The 17,603-nt window shown below is 43.4% G+C and overlaps 2 protein-coding genes across 16 annotated transcripts in view; one reads left to right on the top strand and one right to left on the bottom strand.

The window, feature by feature from the left end:
- The window catches only part of LOC102963545 (protein ADP-ribosylarginine hydrolase), a 37,778-nt gene extending 25,348 nt beyond the window's left edge, over window positions 1-12,430 (bottom strand). For 4 of the 6 annotated variants that reach the window (XM_042998454.1, XM_007098354.3, XM_042998456.1 and 1 more), the window contains exons 1-4: window positions 12,326-12,411; window positions 11,375-11,474; window positions 9,881-10,206; window positions 8,446-8,806 (exon numbers count right to left, since the gene is read on the bottom strand). In XM_042998454.1, the coding sequence (XP_042854388.1) occupies window positions 8,446-8,806; window positions 9,881-10,193 (674 nt within the window). In that variant the 5' untranslated portion in view covers window positions 10,194-10,206; window positions 11,375-11,474; window positions 12,326-12,411. Of the gene's footprint in view, window positions 1-4,918; window positions 7,030-8,445; window positions 8,807-9,880; window positions 10,207-11,374; window positions 11,475-12,167 lie in introns of those variants that run through there. The other 2 variants (XM_007098359.3, XM_042998455.1) reach the window with 2 other exon arrangements.
- Window positions 12,431-12,586: 156 nt separating this feature from the next.
- The window catches only part of CD80 (CD80 molecule), a 42,666-nt gene continuing 37,649 nt past the window's right edge, over window positions 12,587-17,603 (top strand). For 6 of the 10 annotated variants that reach the window (XM_042998467.1, XM_042998462.1, XM_042998466.1 and 3 more), the window contains exon 1: window positions 12,587-12,741. The gene's annotated coding sequence lies outside the window, so the exon portion shown is untranslated. Of the gene's footprint in view, window positions 12,859-17,275; window positions 17,397-17,603 lie in introns of all 10 variants that reach the window. The other 4 variants (XM_042998459.1, XM_042998461.1, XM_042998460.1 and 1 more) reach the window with 4 other exon arrangements.

Genomic DNA, 17,603 nt, shown 5'->3' with positions numbered 1-17,603 from the left:
TTTAGACCATGATGCAAGTTTGACACCTGTGAAGAGGGGAAAGGAAATGGATGACATAGGAAAAGTCTTGGACTGCCTCACAGTTCCTGGAATGTTCTGGCAAGGGCAATGGGGAATGTTCAAGCCGAAGTTGTTGTTGTTGTTGTTGTTGTTGTTGTTGTTGTTGTTTTTAAGGATTTTTTTTCTTAAGTTTATTCATTTATTTTGAGAGAGAGAAAGCATGAGCAGGGAGGGGCAGAGAAAGAGGGAGAGGGGAAGAACCCGAGGCAGGCTCTGCACCGTCAGCACAAAGCCGGAGGTGGGGCTTGAACCGCAAGATCATGACCTGAGCCAAACCCAGAGTCGGACACTTAACCGCTTAACCGACCCGAACCATCCTGGGGCCCCAAGCTCAAGTTTCTTATTAACGAAGTCCTGTCTTACAGTAATGAACCTGATTAGCATCTCCACCCTGCTCAGTCACTAGCTGGGGTCAGTCTCAGTACAAAGATGAGGATAGATCCAAAAAGGCCGCAACTGGGACCATGAATCAGTCAGGGTCCCTGGGGCCAGAGATTGAGGGCTGCATTTTCATAGCCGCTCACACCACAGCCAGAGCTGGCACACCAAGCTAGCTACTCCAGTCATTCCAGCACAGTATTCCTTGTGGGTGGCATTAATACAGCTGACACTTAGAGAGCACCTTCCCTTTCCCCTTCGTCATCTAGTACAGTACTCTTCAAGTAGTTCTGCTGGAGTTCTCCTGTGTGCAGGACCACCTGCCTCAGCATCATCCAGGGAAACTGGAGTCCATGGGCTCCAGGCCCAGAGACCCTGAGAGACAGCACTTTCCGGACAACACCCAGCTGCTACAGATGATGACAATGAGACCAAAAAAAAAAAAAAAAAGGGAAGTAGGAACCTTAAATGGGATGGGTGCACCAAGCACAATGTAGAGAGAGGAGTCCCAATCACAGCCCAGGCATTGGATGGGGTCTCCTTGGTGTCAGAGGAAGAGGAGGCTCTCTAAGGAGGGCAGGGAAGCTGAGGGGAGAGTGAAGACTCTGTCCATTTCACAGTCTGACCTGAGCTCTGCTCTGCCCCTCCCTACCCCTGCACCCAAATGTGGATCTCAAGCCTCAACGAGCTTTCTCCCTGACTTCCCTTCATAGTTGTGAGAAGGTGAAGAGAGGGCACAGGCTTCTGCCATCACCATGTAACTCTTGGGTTCCATTTTGGCCTTGTCTAAGGAAAACTTTCTAACTACAGCTAACAGTTGCAGTATGATAGGATTGGAGACACGTGGCTTGGGTTTAAACCCCGGCTCCTTCTCACCCTAGACATGTGACTTTGGACAAATGGAAGCTTCTCTGAGCCCAATTTCTTCATCTGCTAATGGGCTGTAATAAACTACCTGACACTTGGTAACTCTTTCTTCCTCCTCTTCTTTTTCCTTCTCCAAATGGATACCCCAGGTGTCACTTCTCCTAACCCCCAAACTCCCAAAATGGAAAATGATGGGAAGGCTCCCCACTATGCCCTATCTTGTTGACCCCTGGATCCCTAACCAGACACCAGCAGCCATCCCACGAGGAGCTGATCCAGTAGGCTGGTTAGTTGTGAAATCATCAGAATCTCTATTCCTTCCCCCTCACTCTCAGTAGCTCTGTGGCTGTTTAAAAAACAAAACAAAACAAAACAAAAAGCACAAAAAATTTTACTTGCCCTGGAGAGGTATAGAGGGGAGTAAATGGAGAATATGGTGGCTGAAGAAGCCTGGAGGAGGGTGGATGTGGCCAATGCTAATTTTGCAGCTCTTACAAAAAATATTGCCAAGACTTCTAGACTTCTAGATAACATCTAGCAATCTTAGGTAACAAACAAAGCAAATGAAGCACCATTATATAACAGGTCAAAAACATATAATTAATCCCTGTAATGTTACACATGTTTTTTTCTCTTTTTTAGTACACACATATTAATTTGATAAGCCTAATAAATTCATACTGTGTGCTAGATCATGTTTTTAGAGAGAGACAGAGATAGAGCATGCAAGTGGGGGAGGGGTGGAGGGAGAGGGAGAGAGAATCCCAAGCAGGTTCCACACCCCACATGGGGCTCCAGCTCACGAACTGTGAGATCATGACCTGAGCCAAAATCAAGAGTCAGACGCTTAACTGACTGAGCCGCCCAGGCGCCCCTCAGGTCATTTTTTTTAAATTTACTGCAACATCATGCATATAATTACGTTATCTCTTTCCTCTATTCTCCTCCTCCCTTCTTCTACACACACACACACACACACACACACACACACACACACTGGCACCTGGCATTCACAGTAGGAGCAAAGGTAGACACCCTGAGCCAGATGCAGGTGGTGGGCAGAGGTGGTGAGGGGAGTGTGTAATTGTTCTCTGGTTGCTTCTGTTTTCTCAGAGAAATAGCAAGCAAGGTTGCCAGTTGAGAGTAAAGTTTGAAGAGGAGATTTTGAAGTTTGAGAAGAAAGAGTATGAAAGTCTGAACTCTTTTTGAAGTGCGCCTGTGATGAAGACAGATTGTCTCAAACAAATATAGCAGGGTCTCTAAAGTCTTTCTCTGCTGTCTCCAGTTGTGGCTGAAGTCCTACCTGGGGAATAACAAATGCTAAGTCCTCGCCCTCCTACCCCTCTCCCCCACCTCTTCCACTGTATTCTAAAGGGACTGGAAGGACTTGGAAAGACAAATCCCAGTAGGATATAGGAGAAGGTAACAGAACTGCTGTTATCAGACCTCCCTTCCCCACCTCCCCTCCACTGGAAGCCAGTGATTTGAATGGAAAATAGTCAAGTTCTGTGGGGGTTCTCTCTTACATTCTTGAAAGAGGAGGGGAGGTGGTGCTCTTTCTTACCCTCCACAACCAGTGAGAGCCTACCAGTTGAGATTGAAGGTGACCATATCAAGGGGGCATGGGCATCTATTTCCAAGTTGGATGTCTCAAGGCCTATTTAAGAGGGATGGGTGAAATGTAAGACAGCAACAGGTGGGAAGCCTGCACTCCCACTGCTGGACATGAGCAGGAAGGACGAGTTTCCCTTTGGCTGAGGGGACTCCTCAGAAGACAGCTGTCTTGAGCCTTTCCTGCTAGTGCTCCACCAATGAGAATGGTCTCAGGGCAACATCTGAGAGGAGCAAGGAGCCTCAGAAGAGAGAGGGGAAGAATGTCCCCTTTTTTCCTCCAAGTCCCTTGGGCCCAGGGCTGATGGAGGTGGGGAGCATGGAGGGCATGACATGGAAGTTTTAGAATTGATTAAACTGGGCTGGGATTCCCACTTCTGGGTATAAATCCAAAGGAAATGAAAACAGGGCCCCAAAGGGTCTGCACTCCCGTGTCACTACAGCATTATCCATGATAGCCAAGATATGAAAACAACCTAAGTGTCCATCAACAGAAGAATGGATAAAGAAGATGGGGTATATGCATACACACAATGGGATATCATTCAACCATGAGAAAGAAGGAAATCCAGCCATTTGTGATAACAGGGATGGGCTTCATTTAGGGCATTATGCTAAGCCAAACAGACAGAAAAGACAAATACTGCATGGTATCACTTATATGTGGAATCTTTAAAAAAGGTCAAACTCCTAGAAACAGAGTAGGAAAGTGGTTGCCAGAGGCTGGGAGGTGGGGAAATAGACAGAGGTTGGTAAAAAGGTACAAACTTTCAGCTGTAAGATGAAGAAGGTCTGAAGATATGAGGTGAAACATGGTGACTACGGTGGATAACACTGTATAGTATACTTGAAATTTGTTAAGAAAGTAGACCTTAAATGTTCTCACCATGCACTCCACCCCCAAATATAAATATGTGCAGTGATAGGTGTGTTAATTAACTAGATGGCAGGAATCCTTTCACAATATAAATGTGTATCAAATCACCACGATGTACACTTTAAATATCTTACAATATTTTATGTCAATTATGCCTCAATAAAGTTGAAATTAAAAAAAAATACTTGACTGGTTTTGTTTTTTTTTAAGTTTATTTATTTATTTTGAGAGAGAGAGAGAGAGAGAGAGAGAGAGCTGGGGAGGGGCAGAGAGAGGGAGAGAGAGAGACTCCCAAGCAGGCTCCACGCTGTCAGCTCACAAACTGTGAGATCATGAACTAAGCCAAAATCATGAGCTAGAAGCTTAACTGATTAAGCCACCCAGGCACCCCTGGACTGGGTTTTTAATACACTCCCCACCCCCACCCCCAACAAAGGACCAAAAACAATGTGATATTCTAAGGGACAGGAAAAGCAGCTTCCACACAGTACTGTGAAGGCAGTAGTTGGAGAAAAATAAAATCATGTTATGTTTGCTTCTTACTAAATTCAGATGACTTACCAAACTAGCTACAGAGGTAAAACAGGTCATGCCTCAGATTCCACTTGTTAAAATGCTCTTCTGCTCTTTTCTATACTGTAAGATTTAAGCAGGTCTACTGTTTGGCCAGTGCTAATAGAACTCTAGTGTTCTGTCTATTCTAGGCTCCTAACTACTGGAAAAAGACACTTCAGAACAACCAGGAGAAATGTTTCCTCTTGTCTTACATCTGCAGAAAGGCACACACTATTCTGTGCTATAAAGTCAGTTCTTACCAACTGGGAAATTGAAAGCAGTCATGAGGGTCACCTTAATATTCTGCTTAGGAATCTTGTATAAATGTTGTATGTCTTGTATAAATCTTGTATGTGTTTTCTATTATTCTAAAACTGTGCTCAGAATATTTATACAAAGGAGTCTTTTAAGACATCTGAATTTAAGACGTATGACAGTGTTCTGTGAATTGTAGCCCAGCATGCTTGAACGTCTGCAATTCCAATTGCTTGTCTTACCAAAGAACCTGTTTTTGCTTTTGTAATATATAAAACGTGTTTGTTTTCTGAAATATATAAATACGTGTGAGAGTTTTTTGAGACAGAAAATGAACTTAGGAATTTCCTTCTCCCTTTATGTATAAAAGAATAATAAATTCCATGTCCTTGCTTGAGTCCTGCTTCAAATACAGAGCTGTGTAGGTCAGCACATGTGCATGGTTAAAGCATCAGACTCTCCGTCTCTCACAGTGCATCGCAGGTCACTCTGGGCAACCGTGAAGTAGCAGGTGTCTGAACAGATGTGTCTGAAACAGATGTGGAACCGCATGTTGAAAGCATTCACATCAACACAATTTGATGAACCTATTTATTGAATGTCTCTCATGAGCCAGCAGACAGGCCACAAAGAGAATAAGATAATTCCTCACAAGGAACCTGAGTTTGTCCTCAGAAGACACCCAATCACCACTCAACAGGACCAGTGTGGTGACAAGCCTGGAGACAGAAGGCTGTGGGTATATGAGGAGAAAGTGGCCAAGTGCCCGGATAATCACAGCAAGTTTCACCCAGAAGGTTCTACCTGAGCTGGGGCTTGAAGGATGAGTAAGCATCTACCAGGTGGAAAAGGAGAGGGAAGAGCATTAAGAAATGGAGAAAGGGGGTGAGTATTCATTGGAACATGATTAGAAGTTCAGCATGACTGATATGTAAAGATAACTCTGGAGGGCAAGGAGGAAGGCAAGACTGGAATTAAGGGACCAGACAGGAGGTAATTAACAACATTCATTTAATATATACTGATCAAGTACCTCCCATGTTCCCAGGCACTTTGCTAGGTTGTGTCTAGAGGAAAGTAAAGACAAGCCAAGAGAAAACAACAAAACTGGCAATTCGTTAAGTGTCATGGCCAGCAAAGTACAGAGTACAGCTTGGAGCAGCATCTCCCCAGACTTGAGTAGCCTGGACTGCAGAAATCCAACTGAAAAATACTGGTGCAAGAAAGTAAAAGAGTGACAGATGTGAAGGACATTTAGGAGGCAGACCATCTGGCAGATGCTATTGGGACCCCACATACCTCCTTCACTCTTCCCATGCACTGTACAGCTTGCCATTGCAAGCACCTCTGAGTCTTTGCCTGAAGACATTTGTGTCTGGCTTGCACAAAAGACAGGCCAAGAAGTACCAGGCAGTTAGCGTCCCTAGGAGTGGTCATCAACCAATGCCAAATGGAAGGTGACGGATGGACACCCCAGGTTTGCTTGCCCCTTGGGTGGGACAACTCTTGAGGAGTGCCTTACAGAGAACCCAGATGGACTAGTCCCAACTGGCCAGAGTGCTGACCTGCTCATCACACCTTGTGCTGGCTTCCCTCCCTTCTCCTCCCTGTCTCACTTCCCATTTTCCTACCAGGGCTTCCTGGAATCACCTCCCAAATAAACTACTTGTTATTGAATCTTTGTCTCAAAGTCCACTTTTGGAGAACTCAACCTGAAACACACAGAAAAAACTTAGTGAAAGATTAGATGATGAAAATGAAGACTCAAATATGGGGCCATGAGACTTCTAGCTTGGGGAGATACTGACTTCTATCAACTGAGATAAAGGACAGAAAGAGGGACAGAGTCAGGGAGGACAGGATGAATTTGGAAAGACAAGCTTCAGGTGCTCAAGGGATATGTTACCTCAAAATTCCTGGGGTACAAGGTTAAAACTCTTGACTTTGGAAAAAATGAAAAGAAACTGGACTACATAAGAGGAGAAACCACGAGAAATGATGTCACATCTCTCTAAAGGGTAACTACAGTATCTTCCTTTGACCCAAGAGAATACAAAGCCCTGGCTGTCTTTTCCAGCCGGTTTCTGTATTCTAGTTTCTCATAGTTGGAGGGACTCACTCCTTTAAAACCATACATAACTCCCCACCAGCAGCCAGCAATAGCAGCTGTAGAATCACTGTCTCCACCATGGAAAAAGGCTCGATGGGCAAGCTCCTTCCAGGAGTCTCCTGCAGCCAGGATGGCATCATAAGCAATCATGGGGGCATCGTGTCCACTGCTGCCACCCCAGCCAGAGTAGCTCACGGAGGTATAGAACTGATCCCTCTCCTTCACATCAAAGGGCTTGGGGAAGGTAGGGGCTGATTTGCCATCCAAAATCCCTCTAAGTTTTAGGTATTTTTCCCATTGGTCTTGGAAGTAGGACCTGTAGGAAGGAAAAATTCTACAGTCAATTGAAAAAATAAATTTGAAAACCATAAGGAAAGGTAGCAGATAAATGTATGAATAGGGAAAATTCCAAGATGACTTCAACTTCTTGTACTAATATCAAAATTGTATTAAATAATCAAAATGAGGGATGCCTGGGTGGCTCAGTCAGTTAAGGGTCCGACTCCTGGTTTTGGCTCAGGTCATGATCTCATGGTTCTGTGAGTTCAGGCTCCACACTGGGCTCTGCACTAATGGTGTAGAGCCTGCTTGGGATTCTCTCTTTCCCTCTCTCTCTCAAAAGAAATAAACTTTTTAAGAAATGCTTTAAAAAATCAAAGGAGGGGCACTTGGATGGCTCAGTCAGTTGAGCCTTGATTTTGGCTCAGGTCATAATCTCATGGTTTGTGAGATTGAGTCCCACATCAAGATTCTCTCTCCTCTCTCCCCCCCCCCCCCCCCCCCACTCTCTCTCTCTCTCTCTCTCTCTCGGTCTCAAAATACATAAATAAACATTTAAAAAAAATAAAAATGAGCTCTAAGTGGCATTCATTCAATAAATTTTTGCCAAGGATTAATATAAACAAGGCATTGATAGTTGTTGCTGAATAAAGAAGATATATAGCAAGGTAAAGGTGAGAAATAAAGGTCTATTTTTCCTGAATTGAGAATAATGTCAAGGGTCACCTTTCAAGGGTGGAACTTACTTATTTTACTTTATTTTCTTAAGAAATCTTGTATATATTTAAAGTATACAACATGATGATTTAATATACTGATACACAGTGAAAAGATTATTATAGTCAGGCTAATTAACACATCATTTCCTTACATACTTCTATTGTGGTTTTTTTTTTAAGATAGAACTTTGGAACATCATGACCATTAAGTGATTTCAGCAGAAAGTTTCTGGATATTTTTATTCTAAGAAAGGTGATGTGACGTGAACTCACTAAAAAGGGAAATTGTGGCTTACCCCTTATTAATTAGCTGGTGAAAAAAGCCTATCTCTGGGGCACTCTAACCAAAGATTTCAAAATATTGTGTGTCAAGACAACACTGAATAAACAAGTTCCAGGAAATAAGCAGGGAAGTTCATAGCAGTATAGGATAGCCAAAAAACTATAGAAAGGTAGAATACAAAATAGGATCCCTATACAACAGGGAAGCACCACAGGTGTAACTACTCATTGAGGTCTTCGCCTGGCTACTTGGTGGCAACCACTGCTGGCACTGAACTTGAAATCCTTAGCAGGTGGGCTGGAGTTGGGGGTGCTGAACCCAGCAGACAGCAAAACTAGATGGTGAGAACCACGATGGTGCTTTGATCTATGAATTCTAGGCACACATGTGCATGCCTGTGCACACACAGATGCAATCATTTTCTAGCAGGAGCGGGCGCCTACCAACTCACCAGTGTTGAAGATTCTTCTCCAAAAAGTAGCCTGATTGGATAATGTACTTTTTAGCTTCTGGTAGCACCTCCATCATTTCTTTTCCCCACTGCCTGGGAGGCTTGTTGTTCACAGCATAGGCTGTAAAAAGAGCAGAAACAAGAGCTCCCAGGTAGCCTGTAGGGTGGTGATGGGTCATCCTGCCACTCTCGATGCTCACCTGGATCAGCGTGTCCAGCTGTCTGTGGTGGGGGAACCTGAGACCGATGCACATAGCACGCATGGCAGCCCCGCAGCCACCCTCGTGCTTGTTAAAGGGAATCCTCCAGCCATTGGCCTTGTCTGGCTCCAGTAGCATGGCATTCTGCACTGAAGCACCCCCTGGGAAGAGTCAGGTAGAGCAGAGGGTCAGTGTAACCAAAGCAAAGGCCCTGGCAGGAAGACAGAACCAAGATCAGTCTCTAAGTTTCTTTGATGGAAAGGGAAAGCCAAAAAAGTATGATGATGAACGCTCCCAAACTCCAAACCCCAAGCCAACACTGTCCTTTACTCTCCGTACAACCCTTAGTATGATTATTAGGAAAGAATCAGATTCATATAGAGTCTTGGAGTCTTTATCAGTTATTACTGAGACATCACAATAACTCAAAAAGGTAGGTTTAACATATTATTCTCTTTAACATATTATTCTCTAAATTAATAAGCAAAGGGATCCCCTAGGTGGCTCAGTCGGTTAAGCATCTAATTCTTGATTTCAGCTCAGGCCACGATCTCACGGTTCGTTACATTGAGCCCTATGTTGGGCTCTGCTTTGCCAGCGTGGAGCCTACTTGGGATTCTCTCTCTCTCTCTCTCTCTCTCTCTCTCTCTCTCTTTCTCTCTCCTCCTCCTCCTCCTCCTCCTCCCCAGCTTGCACATGTACATGTGCTCTCTTTCTCTCTCTCTCAAAATAAATTAATATTTTAAAAAAATGAATAAATAAGCTGAGGCTCAGAGCTTAATTAAGAACCTTGCTCAAAATCACATAACCAGCTAATCAGTGGCCCCATAAAAACCATCAGACTCCAAGCCCAAGCCTTTAAAGAACCCAATGGAACCTGAGGATTAGAGATCCTGAATGTCAGAAAGAGGTTGCGGATTCTAGAGTGAGGAGCACCAGGCCTCGGAAAAGGAGCAACGAGCCTTTGGATGCCCTATGTGTTTTGTAATCCTTTTTTTTTTTTTAAACTTAATATATCTTTCCATATCAGTAGATATTTATCTGCATTATTTTAAAAGGCTGTGAATGTGTCACTACAGATAAATAAATTAAAGAACATCTGGGTTGTTTCTATCTTTGTCACAACTACAAAATATAACTGTCTTCTTGATGTTTACATCTCAATCAACATTTTAAATGACTGCCTTGGGGCTGCTTTATTCTCCACCGCCAGGACCTCCAGTGGCTGCACTCACCTGGTGCTCGGCCATCCATGTCTCCCATGCAGTCTTGGTAATGCTTAGCAAGTAGGGAATATAGGTGAGCCAAATCCAAGATTTTCCCAGCTTCCACAAGAGCTTCTGCCGTGGCCAGGTGCATTACTGTGTCATCGCTGACTCTCCACCTCTCCACATCTATGGTGTCCAACCCACCAAGCTGGGCCAGCTGCTGGTGAATCTTTTCTCCATCCCGAAGAAACTCCCACTTCCCATTGAAGTACCCTAAGGCATCTCCAGCTGCGCTCAGCACCATGGCAGCCACATACCTCTCCATCAGTCCCTCACACATGATGACGCGGTGTCTGGGGGAATATTAAGATATACAGAGGATGAGGAAAAAGAATTGGAAAAAATAATGGGCCCCTCTACATTGTATTGAGCACTTACTAATTGTAGGCATTGTATTAAGTGCATCTCATGTAATACAACTGCTCTATGAGGAATGTATTAGACCCATTTTATACGTGAGTAAATTGAGGATCATCAAGATAACACAGTATCAGAGACGTTATGTGCCTTGTCTTAGGTCACAAAGCTAATAGGTGGCAGGACTGGGATTCCAGCTTAGGTCCATCTGACTCCACAGCCAACGATTTTAACTGATTCCATCTTTGCCTCTCTTTGAGTGGCAAGCCCATTAAATTCTGCAAGTCGAACCAAGCTTGTCATTTTCTTTTTAGTTGGGATTTGGCCTTGGAAGTGCATCCCTCCTTTATTAAATAATAGTACTTTCCACTGGCATCACAATGCACAGTTTGCAAAGCACCTGCATATTCTCTACCTCAGTAGTAGGCAGGGATTAGTGTATATATTTCACAGATAAGAAAACTGAGGCTCAGAGATGGTAAATTGACACAACCAGTGAATGGAGGCACTGAGACCCAAATCTTCTGGTTCCAGGCCACTCTGCCTCAACACAGATCTACTTACCTTGGGCAACCTTTTTGTGCCTCAGCCTCCACATCTCTAAAATGGTGACAAAAATAGTAACAACCTCACCAGTTTATTGCGAGAAGTAAATAAATTTTTGTAAAGCACCTACAACAGTGTTTACCACATAGTAAGCACCATTTTTATTATTCGTATGCAACCAGGGGAAAAGATTTTTCTGTTATTCAACTAGAATACTTTCTCCCCACCACGTTCCTTTCAACAGCAATATTTTAATTTTGTCTTCCTGCTAAATGATTTGACTTAAACAGTCTTGGGATCTCAGATTCCCTCCATGGATCTAATCCCTGGTGAAGTGCTGGTTTCCCTGTAGTTGCATTTCCAATTTCTGGTTGTATCGTATCGCCTGCAGCATTCATGTTCAAAGTCCTTCACCATCTGCCCCTACTCTATCCACCTACTTCACTCGCATAGGCCAGGCACTTTTAAAAGTGCCTAGCTGCAGTTGGGCTTGCTAACTTCCCCCTCAGTTCAAGCTCTTTCCTGGAACCCACCACGCCCTTCCTCCCCTCCACTTACCTAAAACCTTTTACTCAGGGTTATGTTCAAGTCCTAGGACTTCCAGGAGTCCCCTTTCAGTTGCACTGCTGTGGGCCAGGGAATGCAGGCTGGCAAGCACCTGGAGAAGAGTAAATAATGAAGATGGGTTGAGCATACCAAAACCGAGTTACGGATCTTGCTGAGTTTCTCGACTCACAAAGGGTATTTATAAAATGTTACTTACATATTTTATTATTTATAAACGATGCCTAGGAACTGGAGTTCAGGCTCCTGGGTCTGGCTCTGCCAAGAATCAGGTGCATCACTGTGGACAAACCACCCACTCTGGACCTCAACTTTCCCATCAGTAAATAGGAGAGTGGAGGGTCCCATCTTGCGCTGAGACCTTCAGAGACTAAGCTTAGTTGGCTTTTGAGGACCACATTTGAATGCCCGGTATGCTCTCAGCTTCTTTTCTGCAATTCCTTCTAGCTCCACCCGAATGTGTGTTTTTTTGTGAATGTGTGTTTTTGTGCGTTGCAAGCTGGGGGGCGGGGGGATCGATGACCATCTCTTTCCTTGGAAATGTTAACATGTACATGTACATGTTAACATTTACATGTCACCCTCCTGCTTTCAGAACACAGTTAGTCCTTAAACTCTACTGCCATTTACATTCTTCGCCCCCAAACTATAAATTCGAATAAATTCAAAACTACGGTCTGTGCACATCTTCTTCCTGGCAGTCTTCCCCTTTTTGATTTCGTTTTATTTACTTATTTTGGTGGGGAGGAGGGTGAGAAACGCCCAGGCAGGGGGGCGGGGTGGGCACCTGCTCACCGCCGGAGAGGCGAGCGCTCTTGGAACGCTGGGCTGGACTTGCGGGTCCTCGTCCCCGAGGACGAGTTGGAGGACCCAGGGCAGGCAGGCCCGGGCACTGCCAGGAGGAGGGCGCCGGCTGAGGTGCTGGAGGACGGCGGGGAGGAGTACCTGATAGCCGAGTACTGAAACACGCGCGGGACCAGGGAGGGGCCGAGCGCCGAGAGCTCAGGGTACGCGGAAGGCCTGGCTGCATCCGGTGTGTGGTGACTCACGGCCCACCCCGAGCGGAGCGCCCAGCTCAAGGGCGGAGCCGCGCAGCCGCGCTAGGGAACCGCGCGCAGGTTCAACAGACCGTGGACAACAGCTCCTCGCCTTCCCCGCAGCGCTGTGGCCTTCTGCGCCCGAACAGGGGCAATGGGACCTGCGTCACTGGCTACCTGGGCTGGGGACAGGGCTGGGTAGAGCCTGGCATTTCGGAATGTCAGGGCTCAGGGAGCCAGACTCTCAATCCGAGTGTCCATAACTCACCTGTAGCCCCTTAATGACGCTTCGGCCTTTCATCTGACCAGCTGTTCTGGGTTCTGGTGAGCCAGTGTGTGACCAAATACTGGGGAAAGGGTACGGAGTTCAAGGCTTTTGTCGGGGTTCTGAGCCCATCCCATAAAACAGGAAAATAATAGCATCTACTTCTTATGGTGGTTGTAAGGATTAATTTTATTTTTATATTTTTTATAATTTTTTAGATTTTTTTTTTTTTTTTTTGAGAAAGCGCAACAGGGGGAAGGGCAGAGAGAAAGGGGACAGCGGATCCCAAGCAGTCTCTGAGCAGTGGGATGTGGGGTTTGAACTCATGAACCCAACTGTGAGATCATGACCTGAGCCAAAGTCAGATAGATGCTCAAGGTACTGAGCGACGCAGGTGCCCCAGGATTAAGTTAATGTAAATTCATCATTTATTTGGTAGCAGTTTAGAAGTTTTGAATCCTGATAGTAAATAAAAGCAAAGAAAAACTAACAGTATTTTTGTTTGAATAAATTAATGTCACTTTTGTAAAGAATTAGAATCACCATATGTATGAAGTCTATACACCAAAATTTTAATTTGCTATGTCTTTAATTTTCTATGCTATATCTTTCTGGCTATAACTACCCAGACTAAGTCTGAGAGTTTTTGTTTTCAACTGAGATACAATTTACATGTAGTGAAATGCACTTATTTGGTGTGCTGTTCAATGAGTTTATATTTATAACCATAATCAAGATACAGAATATTTTCATTACTCCATAGAGTCCCCTTGTGCCCTTTTCCAGTCAAACCCCCACCTCTACCTCCACCGTTAGCCAAAGTGACTTTTTGATCCTTTACAAAAATCAACTCACTCAACCTCTGAAGATGTAGTCAGAGAAAGTTTCCTAGTGAGGGACATTTTTAATAAGCATCCCTATCAAACTCATAACTATTTCAGTTTAAGATGTCTGTTCATAAATATTCTGCATATTACACAGTGCTCTTTCCGTAAAAATCCATGAGAAAGTGTGTCTTTGGCTTGAATATAAATAATAACTGGTGGTGTTCTTAGCCATTAGTTTCCTTTTACTTTATGATGCCTGTGGACCTTGCTATCACTTAGATAGACTACTGACTCATTCATGCTACTGAATGGCTGCAGGTGGAGGTTTGTGCAGGACCTCTGAGGCATAGTGTTGTCATCCTTCACCACCCTGTTGTTACCAATCCCCATACTTTATTAGCTCCATCCCTGCTGAAATTACATTTTTTTTTTTTTTTTTTTTTTTTACTGTGGTTGATTTATGTAGTGCCTTCTTTAGCATCCCAGTGCATAAGGCCAGCTAGTATCTGTGCCTTACTTGGGAAGAACAACAATACTGAAACCTCTTCTTCCTTTTTTAAAAAAACCTTTTATTTAAATCTAAGTTAGTTAGCATATAATGTAGTAATGGTTTCAGGAGGAGAATTTAGTGATTCATCACTGATGTATAACACCCAGTACTCATCCTAACAATTGCCCTTCTTAATACCTGTCACCCATTTAGCCCACCACCCCACCCAACACCCCTCCAGCAATCCTCAGTTTGTTCTCTGTAAGAGTCTTTTAAGGTTTGCCTTCCTGTTTTTTATTTTATTTTTCCTTTCCTTATCCTATATTCATCTATTTTGTTTCTTAAATTCCACATATGAGTGAGATCATACAGTATTTATCTTTCTCTGACTGACTTATTTCGCTTAGCATAATACACTCTAGTTCCATTCACATTGTTGCAAATGGCAAGATTTCATTCTTTTTGATCACCAAGTAATATTCCACTGTGTGTGTGTATGTATATATATACATGTGTATAGACATGTGTAGGTATATATATATATATATATCTATATATATATATCTATATATATCTATAGATAGATAGATGGATAGATACGACTTCTTCTTTATCCATTTGTCATTCGATGGACTTTTGGGCTCTTTCCATAATTTGGCTGTTGTTGATAGTGCTGCTATAAACATTGCCCCTTTGAATCAGCATTTTTATATCCTTTGGATAAATACCTAGCAGTGCAATTGCTGGGTCTTAGGGTAGCTCTATTTTTAATTTTTTGAGGAACCTCCATACTGTTTTCCAGAGTGGTTGTACTAGTTTGCATTCCCCCCAGTGCAAAAGAGTTCCCCTTTGTCCACATCCTTGTTGTTTCCTTGGTTGTTAATTTTAGCCATTCTGACAGGTGTGAGATTGTATCTTATTGTGCCCTGATGATGAGTGATGTTGAGCATATTTTCATGTGAAACGTCTTCCTTTTGACAAACCTTAAAGGCTGATCTAGATGACCTAAAATTTCCTGGAGATTATGCCCTATTACAATAGGTAGATGACTTGCTTCTCTGATCCTTGCTCAAGCCTCTTCACAGGTGGACAGCATCCATTTGTTAAAGCTTTTGGCCTTAAAGGGACATAAAGTCTCCAAGAAGAAATTGTCGTTTGTTCAAACTCAGGTTTGATATATAGGGCACCTGATTTTGGAATAAGGACTACATTTAGATCCAAATAGGCTTCATGTCATCTTGAACTTAACCAAAAACCAAATACCAACAATGAGATTTTTGGAGCTAGTTAGCGACTGACTGTAGAAATTGTCCAGACTTCTCTCTTGTGGCCCATCCCTATAAGTTTTACTAAAATCTATAAACCTGACTGTATTATTTAAGAAGACTAAGATGACTTAAAGTCTTAGGAAAGCTTAATAAATCCCTCTTCCCTTGGACATCCCAATTATCAACTTCTCTTCTATGTTAAAAGGAAGGGAATGCTCTTATGGTACTCACCCAAAAACATGGGGCCCACCGTTGACACAAACAGTATTATAGCCAACAGCTAGACCCTATGGTACAAGGGTACCTCTCCTTGTCTCAGCCATTTCTGCCACAGTCCTTTCAGTCAAGGCCACTGAAGAAATAATCATGAGATTCCTCCCCTACAACTATTCTTGTACTCCACGTGGTAGAAGCTTTCTAAATTCTCACCATACTCAACACCTTTCATCTAGTCACCTTGCCTCCTGTAAAATCTTTTTGCTAACCACTTCTCCCAAGATTCTTCCTCACTGTAATAACCTTAACCCTGCTATTTCATCTCCCTTCTTCCACTGACGAAACCTGTCACGACTGCTTAATACCTTCTGACAAATCTCCTTCTGACCCCCATGGTGACCTACAAGAAACTGCTCTGAATAATGCTAACCTTTCATGGTTTACTGATGCTTCTTTTTAAAAGGTGAAAATGATACATATTGTGCTAGCTATACAACTGCAACTCCTTTTGAAGTTATTTGGGTGGCACCATTGCCTTTGGCTACCTCAGCCCAGCAGGCCGAATTGTACGCTGAGGCCTGCATTTAGCCAAGGGCAAACTGCAAATATTTATACTGACAGTAGATATGCCTTTGGAGTGGCTCATGACTTTGGAGTGCTACAGAAACAGTGAGGCTTATTATGTGCCATACAATTATTAGATGCTATACTTTTACTAGCTGCTTTCACTGTCATTCAGGTCCCTGGGCATTCCAAACCACCTTGCTGATGTTTCCACCAAGAACACTGCTCTAGGGGCTCCTGAGTGTCAGTTGGTTAAGCGTCTGACTTTGGCTCAGGTCATGATCTTGCAGTTTGTGAGCTCAAGCCCCACATTAGGTGTCCTGCTGTCAGCACAGAGCCTGCTTCAGATCCTCTGTCTCCCTCTCTCTCTGACTCTCTCCCACTCACACACTCTCTGTCTCTCAAAAATAAACTTAAAGGGGCACCTGAGTGGCTCAGTCAGTTAAGCATCTGACTTTGGCTCAGGTCATGATCTCACAGTTCGTGGGTTTGAGCTCCATGTTGGTCTCTGTGCTGACAGCTCAGAGCCTGGAGCCTGGTTTGGATTCTGTGTCTCCCTCTCTCGCTGCCCTTCCCCAGCTCATGCTCTGTCTCTCTCTCTCTCTCAAAAAATAAACATTAAAAAAAATAAAAATAAAAAATAAACATTAAATACATACATACATACATACATACATACATACATACATACATACATAAAAGAACACTGCTCTCAAAAGAATCAACAACCAAGCCTCTGTCATGGTCCAAAAAGATGTTCCCCCAATGATAATCTAGAAAAAATGGCTAGAGAGGCTCAACAATTGTCCCCAGAAATGCAAAAACAAAATTAGAAATCTAATAACTTTTGGTTCAATAAAAAGAGAAGTTTGGTTTGGCCCAAATAGAAACCCAGTCCTACCAGAGGCCTTAAAATTCCCATTTCTGACTACTGTACATGCATTGAATCATTGATCCACTGATAAAATTATAACTTTTATGAACCCATACTGGTGAGAAAATACCTATAGAGCTGCAAAAAGTGCTTATTTTGCTTGCTCCACCTGCCCCAGATACAACCTAGAGAAATACAAAATACAGCTGCTGCTGGAAACTTTAAATTCCCCAATGGGCCATTCGAGGTTTGGCAAATGGATGTCATTCAGCTTTTTCCACCTCAGGGATAAAATTATGTTTTAGTCATGGTTTGTATGTTTTCTCACTGGACATATGTTTTCTCTCCTTTTAGGCAAGTTACTGCCCCTTCTGTGGCTAAAATCCTATTAGAAAAGATTATGTCTAGCTGGGGAACCCCCCTCGAACTGCATAGTGACTGGGTAACTCACTTCATTGGTCAAGTGCATCAGAAGGTCTGTGCTACTTGGACACTTGTACAACACTTTGTGCTTACCACCCTCAATCCTCACATCTAGTTAAATGTACCAATAGCATCATTAAGACTCAGTTGGCAAAAATTGTAGAGACTCCTCAAATACCCTGTGGCCAAAGGCAATGCCATCAGTCCTTCTAAGTCTTAGGTCCACACCTTCCGGAACTCATACACTTGCACCCTTTTT

Source organism: Panthera tigris, chromosome C2 (genome assembly GCF_018350195.1).
Source record: "Panthera tigris isolate Pti1 chromosome C2, P.tigris_Pti1_mat1.1, whole genome shotgun sequence".
NCBI lineage: Eukaryota > Metazoa > Chordata > Mammalia > Carnivora > Felidae > Panthera > Panthera tigris.
The sequence above is the reverse complement of the archived record's forward strand: the minus strand, read 5'-3'. Positions and strand labels throughout refer to the sequence as shown.